The sequence below is a fragment of the Abrus precatorius genome, unplaced genomic scaffold, assembly GCF_003935025.1.
Source record: "Abrus precatorius isolate BTA unplaced genomic scaffold, Abrus_2018 Scaffold8, whole genome shotgun sequence".
Lineage (NCBI taxonomy): Eukaryota > Viridiplantae > Streptophyta > Magnoliopsida > Fabales > Fabaceae > Abrus > Abrus precatorius.
Genome location: NW_020874428.1, coordinates 38,892,146 through 38,903,737, shown reverse-complemented (window position 1 = coordinate 38,903,737; position 11,592 = coordinate 38,892,146). Strand labels below are relative to the sequence as shown.

The 11,592-nt window shown below is 32.0% G+C and overlaps 1 protein-coding gene across 5 annotated transcripts; it reads right to left on the bottom strand.

Annotated features, from left to right (window-relative positions):
• Positions 1–388: 388 nt before the first annotated feature.
• On the bottom strand, positions 389–6,946 carry LOC113874875 (uncharacterized WD repeat-containing protein C2A9.03-like). 5 transcript variants are annotated; one of them, XM_027513100.1, is made up of 11 exons: positions 6,346–6,875; positions 6,239–6,269; positions 5,935–6,094; positions 5,566–5,733; positions 5,367–5,453; positions 4,422–4,556; positions 4,184–4,294; positions 1,923–2,014; positions 1,730–1,835; positions 1,299–1,385; positions 457–1,211 (listed from the first exon to the last, which is right to left on the bottom strand). In XM_027513100.1, exons 3-11 carry the CDS (start codon positions 6,070–6,072, stop codon positions 798–800), a joined length of 1,338 nt encoding a protein of 445 aa, XP_027368901.1. In that variant the 5' UTR covers positions 6,073–6,094; positions 6,239–6,269; positions 6,346–6,875; the 3' UTR covers positions 457–797. The 5 variants fall into 5 exon arrangements, with proteins under 5 accessions (XP_027368900.1, XP_027368902.1, XP_027368903.1 ...); XM_027513099.1 differs by lacking the exons at positions 6,239–6,269; positions 6,346–6,875 and adding an exon at positions 6,878–6,946 and having other exon boundaries at positions 389–1,211; XM_027513101.1 differs by having other exon boundaries at positions 452–1,211; positions 5,566–5,731; positions 5,921–6,802.
• Positions 6,947–11,592: the final 4,646 nt, after the last annotated feature.

Below are 11,592 nucleotides of genomic sequence, written 5' to 3'. Positions count from 1 at the left end.
CAGTTGAAATGGATTTCAATCTAGCTACTCTTTTAATTAATTCAAGTGTATCCATAAATAATTATTAGGAAGATCAAATTGTTTGTCAATTCCATTAGAATTGTTAATATTTATCATGTATTTAGAAAAGTTAATCGCTATGCAAACTAGCTACCTAACTGGGCTTTATCGTGCCTGAAATTAGTTAATATTTTAATATCTCCCATTACTTGTTTTCATCCTGAGAGAGAATGATACGGTAATCTTTTTTCCCAATTTAATTTGGTAGGCTTTTGTGTTTGGGCTTTTGCCCGGTTGTGAATAAGCGAAAAAAATTAAAATAGAAAGATTAGCTTCCCCTCCCTTTTCCAAATCTAACTCCCAAACGCACTTTAAAGAAACCTATATCCTCAATGAGCAAATTAACTCCATTCGTTTGCCTTGAATGACTCACTCCCAATCAAAACGTTAACAGGACAAGTCAATCGACAAAGATCAAGGAACATCATGATTTATCTCTCCATAATGAGTTTCCCCAGGCACAGGTTTTCTAAATTACATACTGATACTAAGCATCTCAAGATCAACCACATACAACATTTCTAACTTTCCACCCCAATTGCGCTATCGTCGCCTTCTAGCCTTCTGTACATCCCCTCACCTTCCACACACTGATACAAACACGCCCTAACAGTACAACTGAGAACAATAGCACAATACTCAATTTATACATAGACCAACCTAACTCAATCAGATATTAAAACAGGCTGTTCAAGTGCACCGGCTACCATGTTACTTATTTCTCCTTGAATATTCACTTAAAGCAGTGAATCAAGGTATGAATACTTTCGACACCGGCCATACTCAAGAAGGCTCCCATATGTACGATCCCAGACCCCAACAAAAAGGGACTCAGTATCTGGACTGAAAGATATGCCTGAAATCTCACCAAAGAAATCAATTTCCTGCTCCTTCTCGTACCCACTTTTCACATCATAGACATGCACAAAATCTGCTGGCTCTGCCACAGCCATGTACCGGCCATCTGAAGTATATCTGATTGAACGGATGGCTCCAAGGTTGCCCTTCAGCACAGCCACTGACTTGGATAAATTCCGCATGTCCCAAATTCGGCAGGTTTTGTCTTGGTTTCCAGTAGCAAAGGTGACACCATCAGGATGCCATGATGATGCAAATGAATAATCAAAGTGCCCAGACAAGGACATAATTGTCTGCAAAATTTAAAAAAAAAAAATACAAATAAGTAACTTGAATAAAGAATCGATTGTTTGTTGAACAAAAAGAAAGTAGAGTATTACCTTTCCATTTTGGGAGTCCACCAACATACCTTCAGGATGGTCTCCAACAATTAGGAGTAGTTTACCATTTGGACTGAGAGAAGAATGCTGCAGTAAAAGGGGCCAAAGATGGGGGGGCGGGGGGAATTAGAAAGCAAAGAGATGCTAAAAACTCAGGAACAAAAAAATTTATCTTGATTACAACAGGATTGTTATGCGATCATATTCCAAAGGTAGAGTGTTATTGGCACCCACATTCGTCTGTTATTTCTCTAAACTATTTCAATATTAAAAGTAGTAGCTAGAGAGGAGTAGGAATAGACAACAAAGACAAAACAGCCTTATCCATATCTCTAATGTGTAAGGAAATAAAAAAAACTGAAGTATCCATTTATCAGAGTTTGGAGGGAGAGAGAAACAAAGGTAAGAAAAAAAAAATCTTAAGGACTCACATTCACTGGCCAGGGAAAACGAAAATGCTTAGAAAACTGAAATTTCTCCATATCAAAGTCTCTGACTCCACAATCATTATTTGAGGCTGTGAAATGAACTGCACCACTAAAAATAGAAAGCAAGAACAATAAACTTAGCACCCATATCCATAAATAAAATAACAAAACCACCAGGAGAAGGAAATATAAATACCTAGGACAAGCATAAATCTCAATGGCATTGGTGATAGCGTTATCATCATAAGTTGTTCTTGTGCAAAAGCTAACACCAGGTCGATCTAGGTGCTGCATTCCAGTAACAAAGAAGGTGATAAAATCTTGATATCTGTTGATGGTTCTAAAACCAAGAACAAATCCTATGAGGGACAAGTTAGCAGCATCTGGAAGAGTAACTATAAAACAAAAGCATGTACAGTCTGATAGCAATAATCTACAAAAATATGCATCTGTATATGCCTACTAGAAATAACATGAATGAAAAGATAATCCAAATGGCGTTTGCAAAGAGAAGCTTAAAAATGAAATCCAGAAAGGAACAATAAAGGCAAAAAGGAGCAGAAACACTAAAGGACTCCACCGATATTCAATATTAATAACCAGTTTGATGACATCAAGTCAAAAACCATAATTATCTGACCCATACACTTCAGGCTTTTAATTATCAATATCAAGTGCAATAATGAACCAAGCCACATTGCAAAGTGGCAAAAACACCACACGCTCATTGAATTGTTTTCAAGCTCCACAGGGCCTATAAAATTTAGGGAACACAAGACTATGTCTGTGATATAGGAAGACACCAAAAAGGAAGAAAGGAACAACTGGCACACCTTCCCAGAACAATATTCTTTTAAGATCTATATATTTAAGGTTTCACAAAAAAGAAAGTCAAATGGTTTAGGGTCGAGTTTCAGAGGAGAGAGGGGTTTCAAGGTCCTAGTTAAAAACATCATGAATTTAAAACAAGCTTAACAACAGGGATACTTTAATTTCAAGACGGTAGCATTGATCAAGGTCTCTAGCAAATGGTAAAAAGGGCAACCAAAGAACCATAGAAAGAATCTGAATGGGAGCTTGCTATCAACAAAACCCTGGAAGTAAGATGAGCATGTGCAGTATAGAAGCAGACAGGACAAAATGCAGACCAATCCTGTGTTTTGGCTACAAAGATATATATTTTCAAGGCTGTTAACTGTTTCTTTTTCCCATGAAAAATAGGACAAAGACCTAGACACAAACTCATAATCCAAAGAAGATAATAACCATTTGAAAATTAAACTGTAGCTAATAGGACTATTTAAATTGTGACAACTTCTAATGCTGGAACTGTGATGACCATCAAAATTCAAAAAAGAAACTAAGAAACATAATTCTTGAGCTGAAAATTTAGAGTAAACTCCCATTTTAAACCTCAAGATTGCAGTATGTAAATTTGGTCCTTAAAATATTATTAATTTATTACATCAATTTGACTCTCATGATAATTTCTTGACATGAAACAGTCCAAAAGTTACTATTTACACGGACCAAATTGATGACACTCTGACCAAAATTTATTATTTGACGACCAATTCAATGTCACAAATCTTTCAAAAAGACCAAGTTGATGTTTCAAAAATTTGCTGAGGACCAAATAAGGGTTTAACTCTAAAAATTTAATATATTGTCAAAATTGTTTAAAACTCCCATTTTCAAAGATGAAGAGCATGTTGGAGACAGTGAATATTGATCCCATTCAACATCTACATCACATCATCCTGAATAAATTGTGAATAGTCTTACATTAAAACTAGAGAAATAAACTTTACAAAGCCATGCTGCCTCTTTCGGCAATGAAAGCTTTTAATCACCCTATAAAGAATTCAACAATAACTTCTATCTAACTGAGGAGTTAAGCATAAATCTAGTCAGCAAGAAGTAACCATGCATTTATACAACAATCTTAAAAAGGTTTGGATGATATGATGGTAATAACAGGGCCCCACCAACACTAGTAGGAGTTTGAAAACAATTCTAAACCACAGCGGATATGCTATTGAAATAACATGGAGGAAACTAGACTTCTATAATCATAAAGAATAAAGATCACATTATTCATGTAGAGGAAAAACTAAAACCAATGCACAAAGAAGAAAATAAGAGGTAAGTGTCTACACTTTACATTAGTCTCCAAAGACTGTCTGTACTTTCCTAATTTTCAACATATAGTTAAGTCTCTGAAACTCATTAACAGCTATTTGTTGATTTGTTACAGTAGTTTATAATATTACCCAAAAGACCCACTCATTGCCATACACAAGTTAATATTATGCTTGTGAGTTCTTCGCATATTGTTTTTATAAAATGTTTCATAAATTACTGGAGGTCGAGGAACACAATTTACAATTAATATATTATCTACTACAGATTACAAAAGCAATTATTCCTAATAACACATGCAAATCATCCAATTACCTTACAAATAAGTTCACCCTGAAATCCTCCAGCAACTAGAAGCTTGTCTTTCACTGCAAGCGTACTGACTTGAGTGTGAGTAAATCCCTCCAATAGACTCCCAGGATGTCTCTGACAATGGAAATTGATAGCTTGGAAGATAAGTCCACAATCAATTTAAATCATAAATGTACAAAATGAACAATCAGAGAAGTCTATAGCATTCAATTCAACAATTAGTATTAAAAGTAACACTCACCTCTGATGGTGCAACATGACCTGAAACATTGAGTACTTCTGACCTTGTGCAAGTCAAAGATGACCAATGCATTATAGAAAATTGGGACATAAGGTATACATCATGCTTTGATGTTGCCCATACCAAATTCCTCAACTGCATAATCATTTAAAAATAAAAGATGTCAATCAATCCCCACAACAGCAAGATCCTATTTTTTTGAAGGCCATACCATCAAAGTCACTGCTTGAGATTTTCATTTTATGAACAGATCATGCTACTTTGACAAAATATCAATCATACATTGAAGCTTTGCAGACCTCACAAAGCTCTCTCTACTATTGCCAGTGTTGTATATTCTGCTGATCTATAGACCAGTAATCAAGTACTTTTACACACACTGAATCTATAGACTATCTGCCTTTTTCTCTTTGTTAATATTGAATCCGTTCAAAGATTTTTAAGAAATTTCTTGTGTGTCCTTTCTGAGGTCTGGAAGGAATAAAGGGCTCTAAATTGTTTAAATTGAAACTTGGGAAACCAAAACGAAACTATTTTGAAACTAGGGGAACAAAAAGTGCAAGTGAGCTGTTGTCAAACACACCCCATTGTCAAAAGCTCTTATGGTAAGTGATCTAGAGACTATTCCTTCTTCCACTGCTCTTGCTATCAATTTCAACATAAGATGTATTAGGCACCAAATATTGGTAGTAATATTATTAGTAAGCTCATGTTTTGTTCTCATTTCAAATCCAACAGGCTTCATTGAAGGGGAGTGTTGAATTCATAAGAGCCCTTTTAAAACTTCACTTATAAGTTTGAACATTTGGTTTGGTATTTCTTTTGCACTATTAAGCTGTTTGTAACTTTTTATTATTACTAGAATAAGCAGAGCCAATATGCAGCAAAATGTCAGTGTACATTTAAATTTGAAACATGACAGAAACTCAAGTAGAGAGAGCTTACCTGAAAATGAAGAATAGTTGACTTTACTGATCTTGAATTTTTTCTAAAGTCATAAAATGAGTATCCCTTTGTAGTATTTTTACAATTCTGTTTGGTGTAGAGAACAGACAAGTCAAAATGGTATTATGCTCCTCAAAAATGGCATGATCGAAGAAAATTTTTCTCTAAAATATGAAAGAGAAAAGGGATCAATTGTTACCTTCACGGACTTGTCCCCTGAAAAGGGGATATTTTCATAATTCTTGTATTGCTCAAGCCTAGTTTGTCGATACCTTTCTCTAGTGATGCTAAGGCTATCCCAAGGAATTCCCTGTATGTCTTGTCCTCTTCTAGCCTGAGCAGCTGTAGTGTCCACCACCTTACCACTCTGTACCAAAACTACAATCTTACTCCCACAATGAGAAAGATAAATTGTATACATAGTTGGCAATCACTTGATGAATCAGTCAAGTAGGATTAACACATTTGACCTCAACACACCACCACTAAAGGCAAATGATTAATCATAATACGAAACATATTAATAAACTAGCCCAAACTGCAAAATGTAAAACAGATTGTTACAAACCGAGTAATCATATTCATCAACGTCAGACTCTACACCACCTCTTTCCCTATTATTAGATTCATCATCCATATCATCTACATCTTCCATTTCATATTCATCTGCCATATATTCAGCCTCAACCCCTCGGCGATTGGACATGTTCCGCCCAAATAATTAAAACCTACAAAAGCAATAAAGGAAAAAATTAGAAAATCAGAGGCAACCAATAGTCCAGTGTGAGCAACAACAACCGGGTCCAGAAGTTAAATACGTAAGTAAATAAATAAACAGTAACAATTAAAAAAATAAAAGTAACTAATCTAACCTGACTATGATTTCCAGAGTTCAAAAATCACCTAACAAGGACCACTAAGTTAAGTAATAATGGAAAAAAAAAAAAAAAAGCAACGAAAACATTATTCAATTTTATACCGAATTATATAATTGGAAACGCATAAAACCATGATTGGCATGGCATGTGCACCAATTAGCTATTCCTATGAATCCTGTGAAAAAAAAGGGCAAATACTAAAACTGAAACAATAACTTATACACAACCAAGAAATTAGGGTTCTAATATAACAACCTAAAAAATAATACAACAAAATCAAGGGAATTTATAAAAAACCAAAAAGGAAAAATTGAACAGTTTTTCCAAATTCATCTGAAATTTAACAACCTATATACAACCCAGATTTTAGAGTTCCAATAGAAATAAAATAACCCCCAATTTAAAAAAAAAATAATGGCATCCTTTTTATGATAATTTCTCAAATTCATCTAGAATTTCCCGATAATAGAACACGAATTTCACAACAAAAACCAAAAGTGGTTTTTATCCAAAGTTAATAAAATACGCGTAAAAAAAATTAGAAGAAAGAAACGTTGAGCAGAAATGAAAAATAAAGAAGAAATTAAGAGAAAGAAGGGAAAGTGAAAATTTGAGATTTGAGAGGATGCGAACCTTTGTTTGATTGTTCGAAGGAGCTGTGTCGATCTCAGTACTCAGAAATACAAATTAACGAATAAATATAAATAAATAAATAATACGATTAGTCTATTTTTTTTTAGAAAGTATAATTATGGAGAGAAAAATAATTTACCATATTATAAAAATTTATTTATTATCTTAAAATGAAAACACCTTTAAATTCGCATATTATATATTATAATATATATATATATATATATATTATATTTAGTATCTTAAAACTTTTTTTTATATAATTGAATTAATTTAGATATTTTTGTTATTTAAGTCTTTATAGATCTTAATTCAATTATTTTAATAACATATATTTTGACATGTTTTAGTATTTAGATTATAATTTAGACTATAGACTTCATTTTAAAGTAATTCTTGTTTTGTAAAAAATCTAAGAGATAAATATTTTGGTCTACAAATATTTAATTAGACTTATTCTAATAGTATTTGAAAGCTAACATTTAGGGCTTTAATTTACTTTTTGACTACAAAACTAAACATACACAAACTTATCATTAGAATTAGGATTTTGATTATTTTCTATTTTTAAATTTTAAACCTATTAAAAGGAGAAACAACCATATAGAGAGAGAGAAAAAGGAAAACAAACACAAACACAAACATGTTAGTTTCTTTTTCTTTTCCATCTTCTTCCATAATTTCTAAACTTTAGATTTTTGTGTTCGTGCCTATGAAAGAGTAATTTGTTAGATTTTTTAACATTAATATTTATATTTATATTAATTTATGGATTAGCATTATTAAATTATTATGGTTATGTTGTTATTAATTATGACATAAAATAAATGTGTATAATAATAATTATTATTATTATATAGATTTTGTAATTGGGCTCTTAGTGTGAATAGTACGTGATGGGTTAGACTATTATATGTGCCCAGTGAGAAGTTCCTGCTCTCATCTGATTAGGCTTATATAACTATTGCCCCATTAGACAGTTACCAGTGTGGGATAATAGCAATTAGATAAGAGAGTAGTACACGCTCACTCAAAACAAGGATTGCTTATGACTTATGGGTTTTCATCAAGATTGCTTATGACTCGTGGGTTCTCATCAGGTACGCGTTTAACGCAATTATTCAATTATATATAGTTGGAATTGTATAGAGTTGCTATGATGTGTATTATATATAATTGTGTTATCTTTAATATTTATATTTAAAATTCCTGCAAATGGTATCAGAGACAACTTAATACACATCATAATTTTCCAACTTTGAGCAACCAAAATGCTATAATTTTATGTATGGATTTGAAAAATAATTTAGGTTTTTTTTTCTTCTTCTTATATTCATAAATATCATATCCAAAAATTGTTAATTTTCATCGAGTATGTTAAGAGAATTTCCCAGTTTATTAATTTTTTGAAACTATGAACCCTAAAATCGTTTTCTTTCAAATTCTCTCATCATGGCAAAGGTTTATTTAAAAATTGATTAAGGGCTTTTATTAATAAATTGAACACGAACATAATCTAATAATTAATTCATTATTTCGTTCAATTTTAGATTGAGAATTTATTCTTTCTTTCATTTTGCGTTCGTCATTGCCCTATTTTTGTTGTACACATCACAAAGAACGTAGTGAACCCTACTCGTTGAAAGAAACTGTTTGGGTTGCTTGAATTCTCAATTACTTTGAATCCTCCATGGCTGCGCAGGTTTTAGCCTTTGAAACTCTTTTTTGTTATTCAAAATACACTCTTTGTAACAATATGAATTGGTACTTTAGAATGCAAGATTGAACTAGGTCGAGTTTCTGAATTTGTTGGACCCGTTTTGAAGCTGATGGGTTTTTTTTTTTAAGTGTATGAAGCCCCTCGCATGGCTAAGAGAGCGTCGAGTGGAGGATTATTTTGATATTAAATTTTTTGGACAATTTTCATAATTTTTTGGGCACTGTAAATATTTTTTAATTAATTAACTCGTGCCTAAATTAATTAAATAATTATTGTATTGATGGAATATGATCCAATTTTTTTTATACATGATTATACTAATATTTGATATTTATGACATTTTTTTATACTATTCACTCTCTTTTTGAATGTCATATATGTTAAAAAAAATAGTTTTATATAAATTATTTGATGTAATTTTAGTATAATTATGATTTCATGCATAATATACATATTTAAATTAATTCTGAATGCATGATTATTCTGTATAAATGTCATTTCACCTATCGTGAGACCATTTATACATGACTTGTGTAAATTATATAATTATATATATTGCATTAATAATAATTATATCCTATTGATGTATTGTTATTAATGTGATTTGAAAATACTATGCAATTGTGTTTTGCTTATGTCATTTTTTTACTGATACCCTATCGGTGTTAGGATTCTTGTGACATGAAGTTTTGTGCATTGTATTCGTCTTTCTTATTTATTGTGATCTGGGACCCTTAGGCGGGATCATAGTAAGTAAGAAATTTTGTGATGGGCATATTATTATTGCACTTGAGCTAATTGCGTATATTAAACTTTGTTGTTTCCCATATCAGTTTCTATGCCCACATCAGGGTCTATGCCCACTTCGGTGAAAACTTTGAACAGGACCAATTATGAGGATTGAGTTGACTCTGTTAAATTGTTTCTAGCCATTTTCTAATGTGAATGTTGCCCTTATTGAGAATAAGTCTAAAGTTTTTACACCTGAATCTTCCGCTGCGGTTATAGTAAAACATGTTAAATGGGCTCATTCTAATAAAATATGTCTAGTAATTATGAAGTTTATTATAGACAATGTTCTTGAGATGAGTAGTACTAAGAAGTAAGTTTAGTCACAAAATTCGTTGCAGATAAATTAGTGACAAATTCTTTGGCAAAGATTCGTCGCAAAATTGTGAAATCTTAATAGTGCCTCTAGGCAAGAAACTTAAGGAATTTGATAAGACGGAGAAAGCTTACTATCTTTTATTGTTCATAAAATCAATTAGCAGTTTCTTTGTAGGATATTGTGTAGACTCCAGGGGTTCTAGATTTTATTGTCTAACTTATACTACTAGAGTTGTTGAGTCACATGATATAAATATCTTATAATGTACGATATTACTACTCCTTCGAGTATGATTGTCTGCATTGTTAAGATGTTTATAGTTCGTGTTAGTTTATTTTGTCATCTTGTTATGGCCATATATTGTTGATTAATTTAGAATAATAAAATATTTTGATTTATGTTGTCCAAGTGGGAGATAAATTGTTGAATATTTTGTGTGGACTAACATAAATCAAATTTTGTTATAACTTGAATTTAATTCTAGAATAATAAAATCCATTTATGGTTTGAAGTAAGTTTCTAGACAGTGGTACTTGAAGTTTGACCAAGTGGTTACTTTTATTGACTTCAAGGAAAATGCTTGAGATCTGTGCATTTACTTGAAGATGAGTAAGAGCAATTTTATCATCTTTGTCATACATGTTGATGATATCTTCGAATGAGACAAAGAATATGTTGAGTAACCATTTTGATATGAAAGACCTTGATGATGCTTCTGTTATTTTAGGCATCCAGATATGTTGTGATAGGTCTTGTGTTACTCTTAGATTGTCTCAGCAAGGGTACATTGATAGGATCCTCAAGAGGTTTAATATGTATTTTTGCTCTCCATGTGTTGAACCTGTTCAAAGGGGTAAGAAACTCTCTAATTTTTAGTGTCTTCATGATGATAGAGAGTTGTTTTAAAATGGAGAAAGTTCCATATGCTTCTGCTATTGGGAGTTTGATGTATGCTTAAGTATGCACTTATCCCGATATTGCTTATGTTGATAAGGGCAAATACTTGAACAACCCATGTTTGGGTCATTGGAAAGCCATTAAGAAAGTCTTGAGATATTTGCAGGGAACCAAAGATTACATGTTGACCTATGCAAAGTCTGATCAACTTCAGGTCATTGGATACTCCAATTTTGTAGGTTACCCTGACGACCGTAAGTCTACTTCAGGCTTTATTTTTATGATGGCGGGAGGAGTTGTATCTTGGAAAAGTGTCAAATAGATAGTTATAGCTACTTCTACTATGAAAACAAAGTATATCGCTTGTTATGAGGTTACACGCTAGGCTATGTGACTAAAGAATTTGATTTCTGGCTTCCGCATTATTAACAGTATATTTAGGCCACTTGTGATTTATTGCGACAATACTTTTGCTATACTTCTCTCTTAGAATAATAAGAGTTCTACTCGTTTGAAATACTTTGATCTAAAGTATTTGTTTGTTAGAGAGAAAGTACTTGAGTTTTAGACTCAAATTGTACATTGCTACAAAGAACATGTTCGCATATCCACTAACCAAAGGCTTAACCATTGGAGCTTTTTAGAATCATGTAGCTCATATGAGTCTGGTCAAGTCTTTTTATATTTTGGATTAGTGGGAGTTAAATTTTGTACTTGTTTGTTGACATTATTATCTAATTTCTTTATGAGATATATGTTTTGTTGACGTCACTTTTATGACAATCTTTTTATACTTGGACCTTTGTGGAAATAATATTTATGTTTCCTTTATCTATATTGTGATTGGAATATAAGTTGCTTGTAGTATGTAATGTATATCCCTATCGGATATAATTGTATACTATCGAAAGCTTATTATTTCTTTGATGATAATTAATAACTTGTTACGACAACATAGTTTGTGAACTTAGTAATTTAATAATACTATCC

What these genes read in the sequence shown, in the direction of transcription:
- LOC113874875 (XM_027513101.1), bottom strand. Translation starts at nt 6,072, where the DNA reads ATGTCCAATCGCCGAGGGGTTGAGGCTGAATATATGGCAGATGAATAT. An exon ending in CAACTATTCTTCATTTTCAG is followed by an intron (nt 4,557 to 5,366) that starts GTAAGCTCTCTC and finishes ATGATTATGCAG; the next exon opens with TTGAGGAATTTGGTATGGGC. An exon ending in TGGACTCCCAAAATGGAAAG is followed by an intron (nt 1,212 to 1,298) that starts GTAATACTCTAC and finishes TAAATTTTGCAG; the next exon opens with ACAATTATGTCCTTGTCTGG.